Source organism: Bos indicus, chromosome 2 (genome assembly GCF_029378745.1).
Source record: "Bos indicus isolate NIAB-ARS_2022 breed Sahiwal x Tharparkar chromosome 2, NIAB-ARS_B.indTharparkar_mat_pri_1.0, whole genome shotgun sequence".
In the NCBI taxonomy this organism is placed as follows: domain Eukaryota; kingdom Metazoa; phylum Chordata; class Mammalia; order Artiodactyla; family Bovidae; genus Bos; species Bos indicus.
In genome coordinates, this window is record NC_091761.1 from 34,188,274 (window position 1) to 34,215,887 (window position 27,614).

General features: G+C 35.3%; 1 protein-coding gene across 2 annotated transcripts in view; it reads left to right on the top strand.

Annotated features, from left to right (window-relative positions):
- Positions 1-27,614, top strand: part of FAP (fibroblast activation protein alpha) — a 77,664-nt gene that overhangs the window by 13,441 nt on the left and 36,609 nt on the right. The window contains exons 3-12 of one of the 2 annotated variants that reach the window (XM_019971845.2): positions 4,395-4,493; positions 5,662-5,756; positions 6,663-6,737; positions 9,205-9,257; positions 13,022-13,094; positions 13,791-13,911; positions 14,850-15,004; positions 17,098-17,201; positions 19,004-19,139; positions 23,414-23,458. In XM_019971845.2, the coding sequence (XP_019827404.1) occupies positions 4,395-4,493; positions 5,662-5,756; positions 6,663-6,737; positions 9,205-9,257; positions 13,022-13,094; positions 13,791-13,911; positions 14,850-15,004; positions 17,098-17,201; positions 19,004-19,139; positions 23,414-23,458 (956 nt within the window). The remainder of the gene's footprint in view (positions 1-4,394; positions 4,494-5,661; positions 5,757-6,662; positions 6,738-9,204; positions 9,258-13,021; positions 13,095-13,790; positions 13,912-14,849; positions 15,005-17,097; positions 17,202-19,003; positions 19,140-23,413; positions 23,459-27,614) is intronic. The other variant, XM_070804191.1, reaches the window with a different exon arrangement.

Genomic DNA, 27,614 nt, shown 5'->3' on the forward strand with positions numbered 1-27,614 from the left:
TGCCCTCCTTGCTGTGATTTTAGTAGATATTTTTTTTAAATCTCAGTGACCAAATTAGTTTGTAAAATACAGATCAAAAATATTTATTTCAAGAATATGATGAGCTATAACAATAACAAAAGCTAACATTTGTTGACTGCCAAGCATAGTTAAATGTTTCACTTGAATTAGCTCATTTAATTTAACCTTCTATAAAAATGAAGACTAATTATAGCTAAGAACTTCTCAATTAAACATAATTGCAAGTAAGGAAAATTATATTCAAGGATACTTAAACAGGAAAATCTATTATATAAGTCATTAGCCATAATCAAAGCATTATTCATGCTAGACAAAAAAGATGTCACCAAGATTATATTAATTTATTGAATTAATAACTAAAAAAGTTTTTAAAAAGCAGTTACCTAAGTTTTCTTAGTATTCATAGTACAGGGATTCACTAAGGTAAATTTTTTTCATCTGTAAGTTCAGTATTGTAAAGACACAAATTAAATATATCTCAAAAGAAAATAATTTCCACTTTAAATAGTACTAGAATTTTCCCTTGATTATTTAGAAACAGATTGCAATTTACTCTTGAAAGTTAAATAAAATCAAATTAAAATACTTAGCAATTATACTAATGCTATTGTAGTAAAATGGTATTTTATTCATTGAATGGGAATTACCAAATCAGTGGTATGAATTTTGTACAAGATCATTTAATTAATTAGAAGCACTTTCATTACAAATAATTGTATAGCATGTAGAACTTTATTTAGGATACAAAGTACCTGTACAAATGTGATTATTAGAATAATCTAATTTCATTCATTAAGTTATTTAGTGTCTGGTTGCAAAAGGGTTCATTAGTCACTCATGTTCTTCTAGCTACCAGGATAATGTTTAGTAAATTAAGATAACTCATGGTCCTAATAAAAAGTTGGAGCATACTTACTTCAGTGTGAATCAGTTAAAACCTCCAAAAATGCTATTATCCAGTTGGTCCCTTGGACCTTATCATATGGCAGTTTACTTATGTGATTGTATAGTTAATAGAGCATATTTTTTCTCAAATCCCAAAATTTAAAGTGGTAGACCTGGAAAGTATTATCAACATTTTCTAGTCTGGTCCTTTACATTATAGGTGAGCAAGCTCTGATGCCAGAGATTGTCTTACCCAGTATAGGAAATTGGTAGTAGAAACATTCTGTAAAGAAGAGGGCACAGATCTCATCCATCCACCCATCAATCCTTCATTTCATGTATTCATTCATTCAACAAGTATTTATTAAATGCCTATTATGTTCTAGACCCTGGGGATATGGTGGTGATCAAAACTAGACATGGTCCCTGGCCTTACATGACTCTCTTGAGAATACAGTGGGAGGTAATGAAATGTGAATAAAATAATCACTCAAATGCATACAAGATAACAAACCAAGACAAGTATCCTTTGAAAGGGGAACCTGACCTATGGTACTGTATAACAAGGGAACCAGACCTAAACCAGGGGGTCAGGAAGGGCTTGCTAGAGGACGTGGCTCTTATTAAGCACAAAGGGCTGAAAGTAAGTTATAAGGAGAAGGGAGAAGGTGAAACGAGGTGCAATGGCTCTAGAGAAAGAAGTAAATATTTGAGGAACAGAAAGTCCAGCATGTTTGGAATCTAGAAGTAGTGAGAGAAGGGCAAGAAAGGGCTGGAGAGATAGATCATCCCAGATCAGCCAGTGCCTATTGTCCAGACTAATGGTTTTGTTCTTTATCTTGAGAGTCTTGAAAACGTTGTGGAAGAGTTTAGCAGGAAGATAAAGTTAAAGCTCATCTTTGACAGTTTTATTTTTACATGAGCAAATACCAGATTTGTATATCCTATCCAGGGCATAGGACACTTTCCTACGTTTTGGTTCTATAAGTGATGGTCTGGAGAAGGGGTAAGATAGGAGAAATGGAGGACAGGAATATGGATGTGAAGAAGGATTGGAAGTTGGTCACCATAGTTTCTGGTGTAGCAGACCGTTGCCAGGCTCTACAATGAATTTGGTCTGAGAATGGAAATCACATTTGAAACATATAATTGTCTTGGAGGGTTCAAATACACCTGAGTTTTGCTTGTGGTTTGCGAACTACTTTAGATTAGTTTTTATATGGAAAACCTCTACTCTTGGAATTTCCAAGGTCAATTGTATAGATGATGTGGTTTTCTTTTCTTCTGGTCCACTTTGTCTTTATAAAAATCCCTAGCCAGGATAAGAAATTATCTGCATTCATTAATGTCTCTCTTGAGATGTCTGAAGGTAGGGATTCTGGCTGATGTCACCTGACCAATTGGGATGCTAAAATACATCATTTATAAGTCAATAGAAATCTAAGTCAAGCATGTGTGAGGAACTACAAAGAACTGCTTAAAAGACTGAGTTTTTAGTCAAATGTGCATGGGCTTCCCCTGTGGCTCAGTGGTAGAAAAACCACCTGCAATGCAGGAGCTGCAGGAGATGTGGAGCCGATCCCTGGGTTGGAAAGATCCCCTGGAGGAGGAAATGCAACCCTACCCAGTATTCTTGCTTTGAGAACCCCATGACAGAGAAGCCTGGTGGGCTACAGTTCATGGCGTCTCCAGAGTCAGACACGACTGAAGCAACTAAGCATGCGTGGTCTGCAATCTCAGTTTTGTAAGACCTAGAGTTGTTGGAGCCTCATCTCATCTTCCTTCTTAAAAACCTCTATGACCCACCTCCCAGAATATTGGAAATAAAAGCAAAAATAAACAAATGGGACCATATTAAACTTAAAAGCTTCTGCATAACAAAGGAAACTATAAGCAAGGTGAAAAGACAGCCTTCAGAATGGGAGAAAATAATAGCAAATGAAGCAACTGACAAACAACTAATCTCAAAAATATACAAGCAACTCCTACAGCTCAATTCCAGAAAAATAAATGACCCAATCAAAAAATGGGCCAAAGAACTAAATAGACATTTCTCCAAAGAAGACATACAGATGGCTAACAAACACATGAAAAGATGCTCAACATCACTCATTATCAGAGAAATGCAAATCAAAACCACTATGAGGTACCATTTCACGCCAGTCAGAATGGCTGCGATCCAAAAGTCTACAAGTAATAAATGCTGGAGAGGATGTGGAGAAAAGGGAACCCTCTTACACTGTTGGTGGGAATGCAAACTAATACAGCCACTATGGAGAACAGTGTGGAGATTCCTTAAAAAACTGGAAATAGAACTGCCTTATGATCCAGCAATCCCACTGCTGGGCATACACACTGAGGAAACCAGAAGGAAAAGAGACACTTCTTGTGTACCCCAGTGTTCATCGCAGCACTGTTTATAATAGCCAGGACATGGAAGCAACCTAGATGTCCATCAGCAGATGAATGGATAAGAAAGCGATGGTACATATACACAATGGAGTATTACTCAGCCATTAAAAAGAATACATTTGAATCAGTTCTAATGAGGTGGATGAAACTGGAGCCTATTATACAGAGTGAAGTAAGCCAGAAAGAAAAACACCAATACAGTATACTAACGCATGTATATGGAATTTAGAAAGATGGTAACAATAACCCTGTGTAAGAGACAGCAAAAGAGACACTGATGTATAGAACAATCTTTTGGACTCTGTGGGAGAGGGAGAGGGTGAGATGATTTGGGAGAATGGCATTTAAATATGTATAATATAATATAAAAAACGAGTCGCCAGTCCAGGTTCGATGCACGATACTGGATGCTTGGGGCTGGTGCACTGGGACGACCCAGAGGGATGGTGTGGGGAATGAGGAGGGAGGAGGGTTCAGGATGGGAAACACATGTATGCCCGTGGCGGATTCATTTCTATATATGGCAGAACCAATACAATATTGTAAAGTTTAAAAATAAAAAAAAATAAAAAAAAAATCTCTGAAAGTTCTTCACTGCCTGAAGAATAATGTCTCTGATGTTCAGCGTGGTCTCCTTCACACTTCTCAAGTTTTTCCCACAACATGTTCCTTTCGGGCAATCAAACTACTTCTCTAAGCCTCATTATTCTCTCTATAAAAAAGGAAATAACACTGGTAGTCATTAGGACAAAAGTTAATGGTGCTGGTGGTAAAGAATCTGCCTGCCAGTACAGGAGACATGAGATGTGGGTTCAATCCCTGGGTCAGGAAGATCCCTTGAAGGAAGAAATGGCAACCTACTACAGTATTCTTGTCAGGAGAATCCCACGGACAGAGCAGCCTTAGTGGGCTACAGTCCATAGGGTCACAAAGAGTAGGACGTGACGGAGCATCTGATCAAACACACAAAAAACAAGGATTTAGCAATGGCAGATCTTTTCTTTATATGATATCTGAGAGATATCTGAGTTATTAATCTTCTTTTAAGTAATGATATGTTTCCTCCTTCCCCAAAGTTCACAACTCTGAAGAGAGTACAACACGAGCACTCACACTGAAGGATATTTTAAATGGGACATTTTCTTATAAAACATTTTTTCCAAATTGGATTTCAGGTAAGTGAATTATTTTTTACATTTTTTTAAATGTGTGATTTTAGTGTTTTTAGTGCCAGCACATCTCTATTGTAACATAAGCCACCTTAGTTGAAATGGATTAAAAGAGCAATTATTTAGATAAGTCAAGTGGCCACCAAAGCATTTTTGACAGAACTACTTAGACAGGATTTGCTCAATAATAATGATGCCAGTTGTAGTTTTAGCAGAACAGTAAAATCTGAGAATGCATTGTTAGAATAAGCTGAGCATAGGCTATAGCTTTTCAGAATGGGAAATAAGCACCTATTTAAAAGAGGTCATGAGAATTTTACAAAGAGAAATTCCATTGTTAATCTAGATAATCTAAGAAATGAACAGATCCTACCCTGAAGACAAATCCTTTAAGGGCCATAAAATTGATATTTGCATATAGTTTTTCAAAATAGTGTGTTGTTAAATGAATCTAATCAAACAAATGGTAAGAGAAACTAATTGTGTACATTATAATTTATATCCAAAATGCCACTAAAAATTGAATATTTTTTTCTCTTTAGAAAATAACATGCATATAAATAGGTTTTAAACTAAGTCAAAAACAGCCTAAATGGAATGTGTATATATATATATATATATATATTTGCGAAAGAAACATGCCATTTTAACTAGTTTATTCTCCTTATAATGAATAATTGAAAAAGACTCTGATGCTGGGAGGGATTGGGGGCAGGAGGAGAAGGGGACGACAGAGGATGAGATGGCTCGATGGCATCACCAACTCGACGGACATGGGTTTGGGTGAACTTCTGGAGCTGGTGATGGACAGAGAGGCCTGGTGTACTACAGTTCATGGAGTCCCAAAGAGTCGGACACAACTGAGCGACTGAACTAATTAATGCAGAGAAAATCCAAGTTTATTCCTAATCATCCTGAACTGGTAAAATAAGGCTTCTACTGGTAAATACAGTATTTTTGTATAAAGTAGAGGAAAGCATCCTTTCCTGTCTTCCACCATCAACGTACTGGTTTTTTTTTTTTCAACTTATTTTAAATTTGACAAAGCAATGTGTAGTGGACAGAGAGGAAAAAAAATAGTCTGTCTATAAAATAAGAGAGGTGTTTCTTTGTTATAAATATATTTCTTGCTACGGGAGATCATTTCAAGTTTTGTTTTCCTTCTTGTTTAAAGGACAAGAATATCTTCATCAATCTACAGATAATAATGTAGTATTTTATAATATTGAAACAGGAGAATCATATACCATTTTGAGTAATACCACCATGGTATGTATCCACCATCATCTTCCTCCTCAAAAACCTCTGCCAGCTCTTCACTGACCAAGGAACAGAGTTCAAACTCGGAGCACTTGATCTGGACCCAACTTGCCTTCTCAGCTGTCTCCCACCATAGTTATCCTCCAATTCTCTCTTCTAGTCACACTAGGTTACTATCCTTGCCTCCTCAATTACTAGCATTTTTCTTCCTCTGTAGAACTGGTATCCCGTGAGATAAGAGGTACAAACTCAGTTCTTCTGGCCAGGCAAATTGAGTTCAGATCCTCGCTCTCATTTACTAGTTATGGGGCCTTGGGGTTCCACATTCTACCATCCTCACTGTGCCTCAGATTCTTAGGAATAATAATACCACTTTGGGTTAGTATAAGAATTAAATAAAGGAACATTTGAAAGTGCTTAGAACAGTGCTGAGTAAGAGCTCAGTGACTAGTCCTATGGTACATACGCACACACTGCTCTGTCCTAGACCCTCGGACCTCCTGCTTTCTCTACCCTCAATAGCCTAGTAATCTTTTAGTCAAGCTTGGCTGATATTTCTCCTTCTCTGGGCAACTAATGATCCTCTCATTTGCATTTAATCACTTCTTCCTCAAAATTTTTGCAGTGTTGTATTTACCTCTCTCTTATAAAACTGTCTAAATTATAATGTTATTTATTTACAAGTTTAATATTATAAGCCTCTTAAAATCACAAAGTGTATCTTATTTATCACACCGTCATCCCTTAAAGTGTAGTAAATTTCTTTGTATATGGTAGGTATTACCTAAACTTCTAAAAAATTACTTTTAATGTATATGTGGCACTATATTAATGATATAATATTCTCTTAGAACTATAAATGTATATGGCTCTGTTATTTTTTCTGTATTCTAATCAATTTCTTCATAATTTCAGAAAAGTGTGAATGCTTCAAATTATGGTTTATCACCTGATCGGCAATTTGCATACCTAGAAAGTGATTATTCAAAGGTATTGGCAATTTAATTTGGATTTGTCTGATTACATCTCCTATTAACCCACAGACTGGTCTATAAAAGAGGAAACAAAAGTCTCTTTATCTCTAAATATTTGAGAAATTAATGCAATTCTAGTTGAATCCCCAAAGCATAACAGTAACATACAAGTAATTCAGAATTTGGTATTCTTGTCTGGCTATCATCAAGTATTAAAAATTACTTTCATGCTGAGGGAAAAATTTATTTTGGGGGCACTGATATTCATCATAAAAATGTTATTTGCCATCATAAATCACTAGTCAATTCTCACTTATTTTAACCTTTTAAATATTTATTATTATTGAAAATGGAACTATCACAGTGTATCTTATTTAACTCACTTGCTCAAGCACAATAATATACAGTCAGTGGTTAGACCACAGTTTAATCTGTGTCTTTGAAAGCCTAGTGTAGTGTAGCAGTATCCATAGCTGGACTGTTTAGCCTTACTTAATTTCCCCTTCCTGGATGAGGTTGTGGAGGGAAGATAATCAACTTATTTTTTTCTACTTTTACTGGCAAAAGAATTTATTTCAAATTCAACTTCTAATAATTACTTTGAGATCAAGAACCTTTTGTTTTAACTGCCATTTTTCAAATTTAGTTGAGATGCAAAACTCCCTCAGTGCAGAGAATGAAAAGTCAAGCTTGCCCCTCCTCCACTGTTCTGACAGCTGATTATTTTCCAGTGGACCAGGTCTTGGTCACCTGCAATCTTCAGAAAGACATGTTTCAACATGCTGGAGTTTCTTTGCCAAAAGGTTGAAAACCCTTTAAGAAATAAAATCCAAAATAATACTTGATTTGTTCACTTAACTACAGTACAGATGCATGTCAGGAAGCAACAGTTAGAACTGGACATGGAACAACAGACTGGTTCCAAATAGGAAAAGGAATACGTCAAGGCTGTATATTGTCACCCTGCTTATTTAACTTACATGCAGAGTTCATCATGAGAAACACTGGGCTGGAAGAAGCACAAGCTGGAATCAAGAGTGCTGGGAGAAATATCAATAACCTCAGATATGCATATGATATGACCCTTATGGCAGGAGGCAAAAAACTAAAAAACCTCTTGATGAAAGTGAAAGAGGAGAATGAAAAAGTTGGCTTAAAACTCAACATTCAGAAAACTAAGATCATGGCATCTGGTCCCATCACTTCATGGCAAATAGATGGGGAAACAATGGAAACAGTGACAGACTCCAAAATCACTGCAGATGGTGATTGCAGCCATGAAATTAAAAGATGCTTGCTCCTTGGAAGAAAAGTTATGACCAATCTAGATAGCATATTAAAAAGCAGAGACATTATTTCGCCAACAAGGTCCATGTAGTCAAAGCTATAGTTTTTCCAGTCATCATGTATGGATGTGAGAGTTAAACTATAAAGAAAGTTGAGTGCCGAAGAATTGATGCTTTTGAACTGTGGTGTTGGAGAAGACTCTTGAGAGTCCCTTGGACTACAAGGAGATCCAACCAGTCATTCCTAAAGGAAATCAGTCCTGAATATTCATAGGAAGGACTGATGCTGAAGCTGAAACTCCAATACTTTGGCCACCTGATATGAAGAACTGACTCATTTGAAAGGACACTGATGCTGGAAAAGATTGAAGGTGGCAGGAGAAGAGGACCACAGAGGATGAGATGGTTGGCTGGCATCACTGACTCAATGGACATGAGTTTGAGTAAACTCTGGGAGTTGGTGGTGGCCAGGAAGGCCTGGTGTGCTGCAGTCCATGGGGTCAGACACGACTGAGAAACTGAACTGAACAGTACAGATAAACAATGAAAAAAGAGCAGTTTTCTTTTTTTCCCGGAGGAATTACAGCTGTATATCTTTTATTTATTTTTTCAATATCTATTATTAAAAAAAAAACTATGCTCAAAAAAGCAAGCATTTTACAAGAAACTATATGATGTTTAAAAATAAAATAAAATTTAAAAAGAATAAATAAATAAAGTGAGTTTGATACATTGATGACAAAAAAAAAAAAGAAACTATATGATGGAGAAAATTAGCTTTACCCAGTTTTATGGGATATTATAATTATTACTCAGGTACAGGGTAATCCTTACAGGACTTGGGAATTGTAGTGATTTTACTTCAATCAAGGTTAAGTAGAAAGGGAACAAATTTAGAATACAGAGTGTTAGAGAAAAGCTTTTTATATTAAGAAATGTCTTTGGATATACTTTTTATGGAGTAAGGGTTGAATCACTGCTGAGATTAGTTCTGGAATTTGGATGAACAGCACAGAAGTCTACAGTAAAACTCTTTAAATGACACTCATTTGGAATTGAAACATCTCTTTCCTAGTGCTTTGTGAAAACAGTTCTTTTATAATTCTGAACCTTGAACTGAGTGATCTATGATTCTACCTTATTGACCTGAGCCTCTTGTGAATCATAATTTGTCTTTGCCTCTTTTCTTCCTGACAGCTTTGGAGATACTCTTACACAGCAACATATCACATCTACGACCTTACAAACGGGTAAAATGTCATGTCTTTTTATTAACACAACTTCAATCTCATATAGAGCCTCCAGACTCTAATTTGAGATTGACTGTGTTATCTTATTTCTAATCTTAGTTTCTTATGTCTTTATAATAAACATATACCTATGCAACTTAAGAAATTCAAAGAAATATTTCCTTGGAATATTCACCTGTTTTTATTTGACTGATATCTTACATTTTTATACAAAACATAGTTTTGTTTTTCCTACTTTTGAACACCTAATTATAAATTTCTAGTTTATGAAAGTAAACATATCTATAAAAGTACCAAAAATGCATGGGAATGATACATGGGGAGAGGGGCTCCTTCAATGGAATGAAGCAGAACAGAGGGAAATGTAGCATTTAATCTAAATTTAATTAATTTTATGCTCTTTTTAAATGTAAAATGTTAATATTTTTAATTTAGATGAGTAAATTATCATCTATTATATTCTTTTCTGTATCTCTGAGTTTAATTTTTTGAAATATTTACAGCTTAAAAAAAATTAAAAGAATGAGTAGGTAGGCAAAGGACTGAGGGAGAGAATTTCTGACAGAAGCAACAACATGAAAGACCTAAAAAGAAAGGGAGAGCACAGAGTGTTCAGGAAATTCAAAGTAGGTCAGTTGAGTTGAAATTGGAGGAGGGCATGCTTACTAATAGGAGGTGGTGTAAGGTTGGGAAGGAATTGAGGCCAGAAATCACGCGCCAAATAATAATAAGGAAACCATTAAGAAGAGTTTAGTTCTCATCCTGATGACAATAGGGAATCACTGAATGGTTTTAAATGGGAAATGACATGATCAGATTTGCACTTAAGAAAAATCACTCTAAATATGGGCAATGAATTGGTTTAGTTACTCATCTTAATGTGATATCCTATTTGCTGTTATATAAAAGGGAAAATAATTATACGGCTTGAAAAGGTATTAAAAATCTTACAGCCTATTTCCTCTTTTGTCCAGTAAAAGCACAAAAGTTTAAAGACAACTATCTTTCTACTTCTTTTAAATTCTTTCTACTTCTTTTAGAAAAGAATAACTCTGATCTTCTTAAACTGTCAAATTAAGAAATAGGATCTGCTATATAATGTAGACTCTAAATCCATCCAATACACTCTTGAGTCTTTTCCTCTGTATCCCCATTGTTACCAAAGTCAAGAAGTGTTTATTGAGCAACTCTTAGATGGGCTTCTCCAATGGCTCACTGGGTGAAGAATCTGCCTGCAATGCAGGAGACAGAGGAGTCAGTCCCTGGATAGGGAAGATCCCCTGAGTAAGGAAATGCAACCCACTCCAGTATTCTTACCTGGAAAATCCCATGGTCAGAGGAGCCTGGTGGGCTACAGTTCAAAGGGTGGAAAAGGATCAGACGCAAGTGAGCTCAAGCACAGACGGCATATGACAGGGAGACACAAATGAGTTTGAGGTGGTAACCCTATTACCAAAATCTTTAGACTAGTGAAATGGAAACCTTACCCTTTCAGTAGACTTTCTCAAGGCTTTAATCATTTCCTTGTTTTTCTTTTAATCATTTTAAAGTTCTCCAAGTCCTATCTCTGTGGAGGTTCACCGAATTAAATAACATTCCAAAAGAAGATGACAATACTAGTATTTTAATCATGGTTTCTATAAACTTCATGGCCTAGAAGCATTTTAAATATTTAGCTTTTGTGCAGTGAATTTAATCAAGCCATTGTCTGTTTGTTTTCCTGCACAACTATCTAATTTGCCAGATTGTTTTTTGGTCAGGTAAATACACCATAATTTAAGGAGTGAAGAATGACAAATTTGTTGAAATTCAAGGCAAGACTGAATATCATTCATTCCAAGTCTTCTATGTGCCTCTGAAAATTTTATTTAAAAAATCTACCTTAGAGAAGATGAGGATAGTTCTGGTTTCAAGCAAGGGAAGGGTAACTGAAGAGATGAAAGCCTTTGTAAAGAACCGTCCTCCATTTTCTCTCATACTGTAAAACAGACAATGGCTGCTGTGGTGGCTTGCCAGCTGTGAAGAGACTGTGGGCTGAGATTTTCAGCTTGTCTGCATGATTGCATAGATGATTCCATGGGATATGGAAACCTAAAGCAATGTTACGATGTTAAGGTAACATGGACACTGATTTGAGACAGAGCAGTAAATTGGGGCAAATGTCTTCTCTTCTGAGACATTCTTTTTCCTCTGCCCTCCTATGTTGATCTGTTCCGAACATTCTAGTGGCCTGGTGCTTATAAAATGCCTTCTACGATCAGGATCCCCACTGCAACACCAACATTCTTCCTCTGTGGGCATCACTTTTTCTACAGTCAAAGCTGATCTGTCCAGTGCCGTGTTCCCTCATTGTTTGCTAGGCCGCAGCATACTTTATGTTTGCTAGGCCGCATCATACTTTGTGATGTAGTAAGTTAAATCAAGGTAACATGTGTTATAAGTGTTCACAAGAGTCCAAACTTTAAAATGATGGGAAAAATAGAAACAGCAAGCCTATGTCAGGTTGGAGAGATGTTTTTGGAGGGGGCAAACAAGGAGTCTTCCTTCAGATGCCTCACATTATACCTTGGAGGCAGGTCTTGTTTTGCATCTCCACACAAGCATTCTTGATGAAACTATTCATTTCAAGAAGATAATAGTCAAAATTTAAACAAGACATCCTATGACTCCAACACTTATAAAAGTCTGAACATATTCTTGCTGAAGAACTACAAAGTCTCCATGGTGCAAGTCAGTCAACTGAGTATTTGCAGGATGACTTAAGCATCAAAGTGAGATTTTGGGCCAATAGTATATTTGAAATTGGGCTTCCCAGGGGGCGCTAGTGGGAAAGAACACGCCTGCCAATGCGGGAGACATAAGAGATGTGGGTTTGATCCTTGGGTTGAGAATATCCCCTGAAGGACAGCATGGAAACTCACTCCAGTATTCTTGCATGGAGAATCCCATGGACAGATGGAGGCTGGCAGGCTACAGTCCATAGGGTCACAAAGAGTCGGACATGACTAAAGCGACTTAGCGCACAAGCATGCATATTTGAAATTTCCCCATGGGGGGAGGACTTTCAAGCTTAAGGCATACTGCCCAGTATATGATCTGTTTTTCAGTTTAGCTTGAGATCAGATGTTCCTTTCCTTTTCTGATTTCAAGTCAGATCCCTGGGGAGATTGTCAAATGGCATCTTATTTTCAAAAATTTGAAATGCATATGCATTCACAGGGATGGGGGTTGTGAATGAAAATGTGGAAGAGTACATATTAAACTTTAGCACAATTATAGAATTTCAGAGCTGGAAGTCTCTTCAGCGACCATTTCAGCCTGGTGTGTACAAATTTTACAGTTCTGAGGGTTAAGAGACTTGAGTTTAATGAGGGGTCTGCCAAGAACTAGCAATGTTATTTTTTAAAAGTCCTATCATTTCTCTAATCTTAAGTTTATTTTCACAAGACTAGGGAGATTCAATTAGATAATTTCTAGAGGTATTTCCACTTAGTCTATAAACATTTAATCCATTCACCTCAGTATAAAAGGTCAGAAAACTGAGATCCAGAGACATTAAATGACCTGTGAACTAGTTAAGAACTGCAACTACTGCCCCATGTCTTCTGTCTCATGTTATATCACATTCTTTCTATAGGTTTGCAGAAGCATAGATGATGATGCATTATTTTTATTTTTTTAAATTTTTTCTTTTTATACCTATTATTTGCACTGAACAGCAAAATTCATTTATTTGTTTTTTTTCTTTCTTTCTTTTCTTCCAGGGAGTTTATAAGAAGAAATGAGCTTCCTCGTCCAATTCAGTATTTATGCTGGTCGCCTGTTGGGAGTAAATTAGTAAGTGTTTAAATTATAGAAGTGTTTAATCATTTAAATAAAAGAGGAGCCATTTGATTTTGGCCTTTGTTAAATTTCCCTGCCTGAAAAAAAATACATTTATGACTATTTTAAGTGGTTAAAAATGGGAAGAGTTTAGATAAATTGAAACCCATCTGAGAATTCCGCAAAATCTCAAGCTCATGGATAGACTTCTTTAAATATCGCAGTCAAAAACTTTATCCTCATACCCAGCCAGAATGCGTTGTGCCAGAAAGCTCAGGAAAAATATGGTTTTCACAAGTTTCCCAGACTAGCTTCAGACAACATGAAATTTTGTCCAAGCTCTTATTTAAGGACTCTAAATAAAGATTAGATCTGGCTAGCTATTAATATTCAGAGATTTATTTGACTTTCTGTTAATATACACAATTATTTATTTACTTAATAAAAGCAACTAATATAATAGCAGACATTATTCTTTATTTAATATATAGACTTTAAAATCATAACTTTTATATGTTAAAAATCATAATGTTAATGTGAGTTGGTTGGTATTTTTTGACCTGTTAAAATGGTATCTTAGTTGCAAGTCTTTTCATATCTGGATTATCACTCTTTTTAAAAGTATTAGGTGAATAATTAACACAAATATGCAAACTTTATTGTGTTTCTTATGAAATTTCTCCTTATTAACTAACTTACCACCACTTCTAGGCATATGTCTATCAAAACAATATCTATCTGAAACAAAGACCAGAAGACCCACCTTTTCAAATAACATATAATGGAAAAGAAAATAAAATATTTAATGGAATCCCAGACTGGGTTTACGAAGGTACATCGTATTCTTTTTCTTCTGCTGCTGTTAGGCTTTTAATTGAAAATAATCACACGCATTTAGTAACATTTAGATGAGTGGTATGTTACTGTGATGAGGGTGGCATTTCTGAAAGCTGTTATCAGGTTATGAACAGGACGTGCATATTCTGAAAGAACGAAATCTTGTTATCAGACTGGTGGAATTTATTTTCATGAGCATTATAAAGCAGTAGTAATAATTTATATTCTAAGAAGTATATGGTCCTTAGAAGCAGTGTGAGTATATTTTTCTCAGGTTTATTTTTTCTTGCAAAATAAACCTTTTATCCAAAACTAAAGAGCTGTCTATATTATTGTGCAGGAAAATTTTCTTAGTTCTCAATGCTGTCATGAATTTTGTCCTCTTTCTTAGTTCATGTAGGATCCAGGACTTAACTGGACTTTAAAAGGTCTTCTAGTCCTTGCCTTTGTTAAAAAAAAAAAAAAAAGATATATATATATATATATATATATATATATATATATATATATATAACTAAATTAACTGGGTTTTTTTTAATATTCCTAGAACAGAAAGTTAACTTTCAAATTTATGTTGCTCTGTAGTATAAGTATGGTTTTCCTTGTCTTGGCTACTTTAGATGACTATAAAGAAGCTCCCCCCAATGGGAAAATTAATTATTGTTGAGATTTTATTTTAAAAAATACATTCCTGATTAATGTCAATTCCCTAGTACACTAATTGATGTTTGATATAGGGTATAAGGTTACACTATTCCTCTATACCCAGATTATTCATCTTTTGATAACCAAAGCATGATATATATCACATCCACATTATTAAATTATTTCAGTTAATAAATGGCTATATACAATGTATTTTGAAGTATTTACAATTATTTTGAGTAAGCCATCTTAGTAACTAATAATAATATGCTAGTATTTATTTTTCAGAGGAAATGCTTGCTACAAAATATGCTCTCTGGTGGTCTCCTAATGGAAAATTTTTGGCGTATGCAGAATTTAATGACACAGAGATACCAGTTATTGCCTATTCCTATTATGGTGATGAACAATATCCTAGAACAATAAATATTCCATACCCAAAGGTATGTGGAATACTTTTAGCAGATGCTTCCGTTTCCCTGCTGTCAAAATGAGCAACCAATACCGTGAATAGAGGTGGGATCAACAAGTTTGGAGAGCTTCTTATCCTTGTGCATTGTAAGGCAAACATTGTACTGTGCTCTATTATTTATGTGGACATCTGTTGCTTTGGACATCTGGTTGTGCTGGATGAAGTAGTCTTTGCAAAATCCATTGCAGTCTTTGAAAAACATATGGTCTAGATCATGGAGGAAAAACAAGCTTAACTTAATTTTAATTTTTTTCTTACTTCATGCTCCAAATTCAGGGTAAAGTTCTGTTTTGCAATTCCTTCTGAATTCTGATCTAAATGCAAACTAGAATGGGAAATTAAGACGTTGAATGTGATGTTCCTGTCAGGTCAAAGCAAGTAGGAGTTATGGTCTTTTCTGGACATTTATAGCGACTTCACTTTCCCTTTTCCCTTTCATGCATTGGAGAAGGAAATGGCAACCCGCTCCAGTGTTCTTGTCTGGAGGATCCGAGGGACGGGGGAACCTGGTGGGCTGCCGTCTATGGGGTCGCACAGAGTTGGACACGACTGAAGTGACTTAGCAGCAGCAGCATGGTAGTTTAAGTTTATAAGCCTAGGTTCTTCTTTGAGGGAATTAGGCATGCTGTGAGCCAATGTTTCTTACATAAACATTCTAAAATTCTTAGCTTATGTACTTCACATGCAGTCCCACCTCTCAAGAGAGGCCTCCTGAAAATAAGAGGCCTCATGAAAATAAATTCCACCAGAATGGCCATGTCACAGTGGAGAAATGTCGTAGTCTGAGTTAATTTAGAAAGGAAATCTGAAAGATCAAATCACAAATTCTCCTCTGGCATGAGAAGTAGAAGTGATTTTAGAAGGTAATTTGTTCTTAAGTCACTATTGTTTTTCCTTGCCAAAGGGAACCCTGTTATAGAGGTCCCTATATTGACAAAGATGGGAAGGACATGCATAGACACAAGTGGATTCTGAAGCAAGTCAAAGTGGCCATAGTGAGAGAAATAGAAATTCCAGATAGTCTAAAATTTATATTAAAAATCATATGAGAAAAGGAAATGAGTATGGGGGAGGGTGTCTGTTTAGGTAGAAGATCCTTCAAAGGCTGTGTATTAAATCTGAAAGCTGGAGGTATTTGGAAGTGAGAGGTATGATCCTTGGAACCCAAAAGATGGAAAAGAAGTTGGATCTTTAGAAGGTTGTATGGAGCAGGAAGAGATGAAGAAACCCAGACGTCAGAGCAACTCACACTGACAGAGAAGTCAGGACCCAAATTCTCCTGTTTCTTTGAAGCTGAAGCTACTGAACATCTGACACTGGACTGAGAAGTGAGGCAACTATATATATAGCCTATATGCCTAATTTTTGTGGATTTAAATTATTTGACAATTTTAAGGATCTCTTTTTCTGTGGTAAAATAACAGAACTCTAAGAAGATATGTGAACATGAACTACACTGCCATGTAAACCTAGGGCATATGCTAAGGCAAAAAGCACAAAGCAAGAACAGTGTAAACCACATGACATTTTATTTTGGGGTGGAATTTTCCTAATCTGGGGGCATTGAAAGCAGTAATAATTTAAGCAGCTACTAGACTGTTTGGTAATTGTCCTAGATCAAATTACAGAGTAAAAGCAAAAAGTATCTTTCATTATTTATTCTTTACACTCCCTTCCCCAAATCAAGCTCCCTCTGCACTCCCCTTGGCACATGGAGAAATTATTACAATTATCCTAATAACAATAATAATAGTGTGAACTATCTGTCTTAAAAGTCAGAAAAGAGAGTATTGATTATGGAACTGCATTTTTAAATCCCTAATAGTTTTCCTTATGAATTAAAGCTCCCATTAATCACTAAGAGTATGTATTTTCACTCTGGCTGCACAATATTTGTAATTACACTGCAATGAAATTTGTAAACGTTATAATTAGAATGTTTTCAACAGTAATATACCTAACAATTACTAGCTTATAAAAATACGCCTAAATTCCAAAAGTGTCTTTAAAATGTTGGTGATAATTAGAATTTTGTGAGTTTATCTATCTCCACTTTCTTTACAGGCTGGAGCTAAGAATCCTGTTGTTCGGATCTTTATCATTGATGCCACTTACCCTGAGCATATAGGTCCCAGAGAAGTGCCAGTACCAGCAATGATAGCCTCAAGGTATATTTATCTCTGATGCTCCCCACCTTTTAAACTGAATTTTAGCACTGAAATTTCTTCATCAGGGTTTACATTTCTTTTCTAGCAAGTTTGCAATGACTATTGTACAACAAAAATAAATAAATAAATTAGCATGCCAAGCTAAACACATAGCAAAATTAAAATTCACAAATAAGTTTTCTAAACTGATGTGAACATACTAACCCTTGACATACATATAAAGATGACCAGAGTACTCAGTCTAAGTGCTGCTTCCCTTGGATATGTGAGTGTAAGCTAGGGACAAACAAGGAGATAGTAAAATTTATGCATGCTCTCAGCCTGGCTTCCTTCAAGTCTGGCCTACTTTTTCCCAGTGTTTGTGGATCATGCTTATTATATGTGCACCTCAAATAGGAGAAGATAAGCCAACCCCCTCCAAATATTAGTGTTTTTCACTAGGATGCAGTCTATTTGAAGTGACCTGGTTGTAGCATTATCTGTTTGTGGATGAACTGCAGGCAGACCTGGACAGAAGCATTTTCATTTCTGTGAAAGGTACCAGCATGGTACCCATTGAGATCTTGTCTAATTGATCCTGGTCATTCTGGTTGACATGGAAAACGGGGAGGGGTCCATAAGCCCTGTCTGGCTGGCATCCTTACTCCTTCCTATATTCTCTCAGAACAAGGCTTGACTCCTCTTCTCCTGCCTCAGCAGGTAGGTCAGCCAGGGCCAGATGATTGATTAATAGGAAAAAAACACCTCATCAGAGGCCTCTGCCGGATTTTGCCAAGGTGAATCCACTCTTGGATAATCATTCTTTTTTTTTTTTTTCAATTATCCATTATTCCCCACCCTAATCTGGTTGATGAAAACTGGACTAAATATATCTGATTTTTTTATGCATCATTCTCCTCCAGAGGCAAGTGGAACAAAAGAAAGCATCATTTGTGCATCCGTAATATACTAACTATGTAATAATATCTAACATTTTTTGAGCACTCACTATGTTGTATGTATAGTTTGTAGGCACTTTAAGCATTCTTAGTAAATCTTTACAGCAACCTTTCATACTGGTAATGTTATTATTCCCATATTATATAGAAACAGAGGCACAGATATGTTAGTCAAGGTAGTATAACTAGTAGGAGATAAAGCCAGACTCTGAACCAGAGATCCCTTGTAGCTCTGTGATTCCTTTTACAACAAGGTCCAACATTTTGTGGTTTATTTACATTGTTGTTCTCTACACATTCACCCTCAGAGCCAAGTAATCATTGCTTCCTTTCACCAACATCCACTTTGTGCCAAGCACTGTTTGAGTTACTTCGCATACACTATCTCTGATTATTATACTAACCCAAATTTCAACCCCTGACCTGTAGCTAAAACAGCTTCCAACACAAACCTGCCTGGAAATAAAGGTGGTCTTTTATCCACTTAGCTCTCTGTTAATTAGTTAAAAAGTGAAAACTTGAGTTCAGCTATGGAAAAATAGGCAATTTAATGCTTTTGTCCTGTAAGTTGGCCAATAACTTTGGCCTTGTGTATTAATTTTTTTCCTAAGATATTAAAATCCCAACTGGGGAGAAAATTCAATTATAAAATCATTCTATTAGATCAGTGAACTCTTATATGTTCTCTAAAACTTAGCAGGTGTATTTAAATTTTTAATGTTTAAAAGAATATTTTGCCTTCCTTACCTGTGGCTTAAGTGTTTCAGAATAATAAAATATGTCCTTTAGAAAACACAAATTAAGAAATTATTTGAATGTGATATTGATTTATAGTTGTGACTTTCTGTTTTGATTTGTTTGCAGTGATTATTATTTCAGTTGGCTCACATGGGTTACTGATGATCGAATATGTTTGCAGTGGCTAAAAAGAATCCAAAATGTTTCAGTGTTGTCTACATGTGATTTCAGGGAAGACTGGCAGACATGGAACTGTCCAAAGGTATGTTGCATTAAAACCACAGAGGTATATTTCTGAAGATAAAAGTACAAGAGTGGGGACTTATCTATAGCTAATATTTTGTATTATAAAGCAGAATTACTGCATTCAACTCCTGATTGCTTTGCAAAAAACACTATTTGAAGGTTCGTTATTTTTATTAAACCAGTAAGATACTTTTTGTTTTCTTGAATGACTGTGCATTGAAACTGAATAGAGAAAAAGATTAAATGACAATGCCATACTGGGAAAATCAGGTATCTGGTTTTGAATTAGGATGGAAGTCCATCCTTTTAAGATTATAAAATTGTCAGTCCAAAAAAGCAAAATAATGATGATAAAAATAAAAGATGGGTCCATTAAAGAAGTAGATGTGTTCTATTCAAAAGAATTAGAGAAAAATGCAAATGGTGATGTTTGCATTTGCAAATGCAAACGTTCTATTCAATGTCAAAATTGAAAAATAAGAATTCCAAAGTAAACAAATATTATCAAAGGAAAGCCAAACACTTCTATTTGAAAATCAAAAGTAGGTAACTGAGAATGATATGAAACAGCTTTAATTATCCTGCTATCCTGTTATCTTTGCAGAATACTCAATACTGTGCTAATTTTAGGGAGAAAAAAACTAGGCACAGATTTATTGTTGAGTTTTAATTGTTTTTATTGCTCAAATCCAAACATAATCTGTTGAATTAATGAGTCAGAAAGCTACTTCTCCAATCGGAAAGCTTCAAAATAGGCCTGTTCTTAAGTACTCATATTAGAGACTAAGAAACACAAAATGTTTTCTTTAAATAGGAAATTTGATGGGTACATTTCATGAGACATCTAATTATGAAGAAATGTTTCATTAAACCAAATATAGAATAAACCTATTTTATAAAGTAAGAAAAAAAGCACAGAGCAATCAAAGTAAAACACTAAATTCCATCTAGAAATTAGGACATTATGTTTTGCAAGAAAAAAGTCATATGAATCTGTTTGGAAATATATCAGGACTATAATAGTCAACATTACTCAGGCTAAAAATATTTTTAAATCACTACTGTGTCTGTAAGAAGCTTGACTAATTTTGATGGAATATGCTAGAAGCTTATTTTTATCTTATTTATGTTTTGATATACAAAGCAGGAAGATTTTTGGCATTAATGCAGTGTCATAGGCAAAAAGAAAAGATAGAATAAATTTAATTTTTCTAGGTAAATAGAAACAACTGGATGAATATATTGTTAATATCTTCATTGAATCTCAATACTAGGAATTATTGATTTAATTATATTAGTTTATAAGATTGGTCATTTAGATAAAATTTTTAGCTCTTAAAACTAAGCATTTAAAACTATAATTGCTTTGGAATTTGAATTTCTAATTTATCAAATCTGAGACAACTTAATCCAAACTGACAGAACGTATAAGATGCTCATTCAATGAGATGTGGAATTCCCTGGAATATAAACTTTAGTTTTATGGCCAAAATCAATGATTAAGTTTAGAATACCAGGTTTGAATAACCTTAAAATTTCAAAACAACTGCAGTTTCGAAATAGTCTGGTAAACACATGGAACATATTTTTTAGATTTAAGAACAATAGAGTTGAATTTTCCAGTAACCATACTTATGACTGATGTGTATGTGTGTGTTTAGTTTTGAAAACAAACAACATTTAAGGTTAAGAGACTTGGCAACACTTTATTCATGTTGGGAGTCATACCCAAAATAAGCAAAGGAAACTGGCAATAATTACTTGTAATATAACTGTATTAATAAATTTGTAGTTTGAGGGAGGAACATCCTTCATCATATTATTCTCTGCAAGAGAATTAAAATTAATTTTATCTTAATAGCTAGAAATGAATAAAACACTTCACTCTATTAAGTCTTATCTTATTTTTTCTGAAACACTGGCCTATCCCTATAAGAGAAAATCCAAACTATGCTTTCAAATTTTATTATTCTTTTGCTTTTTATGACAATACACTCTCTCATGTTTCTCTTTCTAGTTTACTGTTTCTTTCTAGCTCTTCCTCTTCTGACTTTTCTAGAAATCTTATTATTCTCCAAGTTAATGCATTTAACCCCTCCAAAAGTTCAGCAGGTTAATACAATAGGTTTGCACATTCATGTAACCATCTAATAGTGAGTCCAGGTAAGTGGGTGAGGAAATGAGTGCTCTGCTCCACAGAGTCATTCAGGAACCCAGGTTGATAACATTTCTGTCTTCATCCAGTAACTTCTAAGGATATTCCAAGGTTATTCAAAGCTGGTCATCAACATCCAGCTAGGGAGTGAAAAAAGAATGGAGGATATGTATGAAAGGGTTTTGTAGGTTAGACATAGAAGTAGCATGAGTTACTTTTGCTCAAAAGCTATGGGTTAGAACTTACACATGACCACATCCAAGTGGATGGGGGCCTGGGAAATGTAGCCTACCTGAAGTTCTAGGAAAACCAGGAAGTAAATGATTGCTAATTATCTTAAGTCTCTATTCCAACACTCTGTTACTCTCCTAGGTGATTTTTATCTAATGCAAGAAAGTTTCAATTACCACTTGACCCACAAATTCATTCTGAGGATTTGAACTTTTATGTATCTCTGGCTACATCTGCTCTACTCCACCCTCACTACCACTACCCAGATTTGGGTCTTCAGCATCTTTTTTCCAAACATTACAACGTCGTTGTTTAGTCACTAAGTCGTGGCTGACTTTTTTTGTGACCCCCAAAGACTGTAACCCGCCATCTGTCTTACATCTGTCTGACAGATGTAAACTCATCTGTCCATGGGATTCTCCAGGCAAGAATACTGGAGCGGGTTGCCATTTCTTTCTCCAGGGCATCTTACTAACCCAGAGATCAAATCTACATCTCCTGTATTGCAGGCAGATTTTTTACTGCTGAGCCACCAGGGAAGCCTCCCACTATGTTACCCACTTCTCATCTATTCTCTTATCATGTTCACAATTATATTTTTCAAATTGTGATTTTGAAAACTTTCAAAGGATTTATTATCCACCGGAGAAATCCAAATTTCCTAATTGTGGCATAAAATTTTCTCCAAGATTTTGCTGATGCCCCTACATTCTCCCTTATCTTCTAATTCTTTCCCACGGTCAGCCCTCACTCAGCCATACTGAGCCACCTGTGCTTTTCTAAGCTAGCCTCATCTCTATGCTATTTATTCCATCTAGAATACTTTTCATTTAACTGTTTATAAAATTCTATTCATTTTTAGGCTTATTAAGTATTTGTTCAATAAATTTGTTGTACTATCCTCAGTTCAGTTCAGTTCAGTCGCTCAGTCGTGTCCAACTCTTTGCGACCCCATGAATCGCAGCACGCCAGGCCTCCCTGTCCATCACCAACACCCAGAGTTCACTGAGACTCACGTCCATCGAGTCAGTGATGCCATCCAGCCATCTCATCCTCTGTCGTCCCCTTCTCCTCCTGCCCCCAATCCCTCCCAGCATCAGAGTCTTTTCCAATGAGTCAACTCTTTGCGTGAGGTGGCCAAAGTACTGGACTTTCAGCTTTAGCATCATTCCTTCCAAAGAAATCCCAGGGCCGTTCTCCTTCAGAATGGACTGGTTGGATCTCCTTGCAGTCCAAGGGACTCTCAAAAGTCTTCTCCAACACCACAGTTCAAAAGCATCAATTCTTCGGCGCTCAGCCTTCTTCACAGTCCAACTCTCACATCCATACATGACCACTGGAAAAACCATAGCCTTGACTAGACGGGCCTTTGTTGGCAAAGTAATGTCTCTGCTTTTGAATATGCTATCTAGGTTGGTCATAACTTTCCTTCCAAGAAGTAAGCGTCTTTTAATTTCATGGCTGCAGTCAAGTATATACCAAAAATAAGATTCAGTGCAAACTTTAAGATTTCTAGATACTTTATAAGATTGAGGAAAGAAAAAAAAATTAACCTAAATTCCACTGGGAAATGCCTTTTTACCTAAATGACAACGGTTTGGTTTGTGGTAGGTCTCCATGGATGTTGTTATAATTCCAGTCACTGACTTGTGGAAAATTTAACCAGAATTATGAATGATTTGCAATAAGACACAGCCCTCAGATCATCCTTATGTACGCAATAGTGATGTTGCATACGATTTTGAATCTAGTCATCTTCAACTCAAGTGTATAGTTGGTTGACTAACAGTAGTACACTCTGACCAGCCAGCTTAACTTGTTCAACTGTCCAGAGTAAAAAACTGTCCTCTTAATACTATGTTTCATTTGATCTTTTTTTTTTTTTTTTTTTTTTTGCCTCTTAGACCCAGGAGCATATAGAAGAAAGCAGAACTGGATGGGCTGGTGGAGTATGATTGCTATCTTTTCCTTATCTTTTAATTAAATTCTCAGCTATTAAAGGACTATTTGAAATGTATGCAAACTGGCACTACTTGATTTTATAGAAAAATAACAAGGTAAAAAACACAAAGGTAGTGATCCCTTCAGCAATTTTGTGCCAGACAATTTTAATGTCTATATATCTAGAATTCTATTGAGAATGAATCATATACCTCATGTTCATTTCTTAACTTTTTCAACCAACTCTCTGATATCTATAATTAGTATTGCTTCTTTAAAAATGTAATAAATATCATTTTTCAAAAGGGAACACAACCCCTGATTTACTTAAAATAATCTTGATAACTTTTAGCCATTTGAATCCAGGGAAAATAATTACATTTGGTATCCTTGGTTTAGAGACAACCCTACCTCTCATTATATTTTATATAAACAAGTGAGTAGATTAATTTCATACATACCCATATTTATTCTAGTTTTTAAGTAAAGTGGTATCAGTTAGGGAAGTGTGTGTTTTGTTACAGTTTGTAATCATATATATCTGGATTATTTTGGATAGATTTATTCAGTGATTTTTAAGGATTTTTGTGTAAAACTAAATCGTGTTTTAGGAAAACATCAATTGTATCTTATATCTTATACGAAGAACACAAAATAAGACAAATAATAAATGAATATTGTAAGGATGCTACCATTTATCACAAATATGGCATTGAATTCAACTAACATTTGGGTAAAAAAAAGAAAGACTACTTCTGAGATTTGGACACATGCAAAGAAAAAAGAAACTCTTATATAGTTTAACACATTAACCCAAGACAAGGGACAATAAAGAATTCAGAAGTAAATTCTGAGATGATAAGTCTTATAAAAATTTAAATTAAGATGGAGAGTGAAGTAAACATCTTCAGGTATTGAAAATTATTTTTTGTATACTTTCCTAGATCCAGCAATTTTAGCTTACATATATTTACTTTCTATCTTCAGTTAAAGATACTTCAGTTTTATTCATTTGGAGAATTTAGTTGTGTTAGTCGCTCAGTCTTATCCAACTCTTTGCATCCCCATGGACTGTAGCCCACCAGGTTCCTCTGTCCATGGTCTTCTCCAGGCAAGAATACTGGAGTGGATGGTCATTTCCTTCTCCAGGGGATCCTCCTGACCCAGGGATTGAACCCCAGTCTCCCATATTGCAGGCAAATTCTTACTGTCTGTGCCACCAGGGAAGCCCCTAACTAGAGAATAGTTATTACTTTATTTTTTTATGCAGGTAAATGTACATGGGTGCAGGCTAAGTCACTTCAGTTATGTCCAACCCTATGGACTGTAGCCCATCAGGCTCCTCTGCCCATGGAATTTTCCAGGCAAGAATACTGGAGTGGGTTGCCCTGCCCTCCTCAGCATGCTCATAAAATCAGCATCTCTTATGTCTTCTGCATTGGCAGGCATCATCTTTACCACTAGTACCACCTAACAAGGTAACAAGGATAAGTGTGTAATTCAGAAAAAAAAAGAAAAAGAAAATCCTATTTTATTTCACTCTTTAACATTGTATAAGTAACAGGAAAAAAGAGAAGAAGTCAGTGAAAGAACAGGATTTTCTAAATTTTTTGGATTCTAGGTCAACCAGAAGCTTGCCTTCCAGAAAGGTAATTCCTAGATCAGCATTTGAAAACTTGAGAAAAGAGAAAATTTTAATTTATGAGTTCACTGTCATTATAGAGATTTCCTATAAAGACTGAGAGAGGAAAGAATACTTGAAAATATCTTTAGTTATGTTCTCCATGATAATGATATAGCTAGAGTTTCTATAAAGTAATATGAATGATGTGATTTTACAAATAGACAAACCATGATACCAGCAATCTTATCAAAGACATGATCTTAGGAATCCATATACATTTATTCTGAAAATACTGGCACCATTCAGAACACTCTGAAATGCTTTAAAACACATCTTTTGAAATCTGTTTATAAGCAGGTTGAGAACAATTTTATCTTGTAAATTTTTATAGTCTGTATAGCATAAGTCTTGTAATCCCAGCAAACAATAGCTGAATGAATGAATGAATTGACTTCTAAAGTTTTAGAACATTGTTTAAATACCCTCAGTGGAAGCACATACATGCCCTTTGAGGGAGAATGAGGTCTCTACATTAAATCAAAAATCATGCCAAAATAAATCTAGTGAATAAATGAAATATGCATCTGCAAAATATGATTTTACACTAGATCATTATAGTATCTACAGTTTTAGAATTCTAATGGAAAAAATTAGTTTTCCTGTGTACTAATCTCAATTTCTCCAAATGTATCCAATAGTGATTAACTTTCTGAATATTAGAAGAATTGTGGAAAATTTTTTGAAGTGAGTTTTCAAGAGTAAGTTCACACTTCCCCAAGGCAGCTATTTTCAAGGGGGCCATTCATTAGATTTTATAAGTCCTGACAAGCTTTTTGGAGTCATGACTTTGTATAGTCATAACTCATATGTCATAATGTGCTGCATAGCTTCCTTTGACCCATAATCAAACCAGTGGCTTAATAAAATTACCTAGAAATAACCCAGAAATATTTGTTTTTCAGACATCTGTTCAAATAATATTTATGAGGGTTTTAGATAAAGTGTATAGGCTAGTCATATTAATATAAATTTAAAGAGCAATTTTAGACCAGTTTTTCCTTTAGTATTTGTCAAAGAGGTTTAAAATGAAAAAGGCCTTCAGAGATCACCTATGAACTAGAAAAGAGACTAAATGACAGTTAACCTATTAATTGAGGCAGAGAACTAGCAAATACTTCCTTGAGAACTTTAAGGAAGTTCTTAAAGTCACTTCCTTTTCTTCCGCATGAGATATTGTGTCTTAATTTGGGGGAAATGCTCTAATTTCTTCTTTGGTATTTTATCAGAAAAATAACAACAAATTCACTTAAAAAAATTTTTTTTTTTTGTCCTGTGGAGAGCAGACAAAAAAGGAAGATTTAATCAAAGACTCTATTAATAGTATTTAATCACTAAAATGTGAAGAACAAATACTAAACACATAATGCTTAGAATGCAAAGCCACATTTAAATCATTTAAAAATAATTAAGCCATACACCGCATCACATTTGAGTTGTTGGTGAAATCCTATGGCTTAGATAAATGGATGCTCTACTTGATGCCTGAAAGTCTGTGCCTTTGACTAAATGTGGGCTCAGTTTAGGCATCAGCCTTCCATAAGCAGGTTATTTACCATCTGTGGCAAAAAATTAACTGGTGTTACATCATCTTACCTTCCAAGAAAAATATTTTCAATGACTTTGTAAGTAGAGATGAGGAGTTTATCAGTACATCTAAGCATGATAAAGGGAGCTGTGAGGATGTCTTGTTAAACTGAGGACCACCTAGTGACATGTGGTTATCTAGGGCCCAGGCGTGACTTGCTGCCGGAGCACTTAACTCAGGATGCATTATGGATCTCACTCTGGCAGTGTGAATGCGGAAATATTTTACACTCTCTTTACCTCACCCAAGTTACCTGTTCATCTAAAGCATCTGTCTTGGATGTGTGCAATTAAAGGAGAGAAGATAACAGTCTTTGCCTAACAAAAATACTCTTCCTGTTTGCCTGATTCCACTATCTTGAAACATAATGTTCTGCCCTCTTACTTTCTGTTTTCAATGAAAATGAAGTTTTCTATTTTAATCTGGAACTAAGCCGTTTTTAGAGTTCCTTAACTCTCTGCAGATGTAAAGTGAGTACTTTTTTCACTAAGGTACCTTATAGTATTTGTGACCCCAGTTCCATTACAGTGGTTGAGAAAATGTGGAGCCAATTTTCATCTTTCATCTTGATGGGGAGAGGGAGACACTGTAAAGTATTCAGTAATAAGGAATCACTTGGCTAAGAGGGTGAAGCCTCGTTCTAAAATGAAAGAATGATTTTTCAGACCACTACTAATGAAATTCCTTCCACAAAATTGCAAATCAGAATTTCCTATTCAGGGGCCTCATGGCTTTCAATTTCAATGAGTCAATACCCAGAATCCTGCCAGAACTGGTGTTATGATTAGTGTCTCATGTAAGGAGACAGAAGTTTCTCATTATTCCATTTTTTATTTTATTAAAAACATCAATTTTATGCCAAAGAGATAAGGACACCATATTAGTTTCCTAGTGT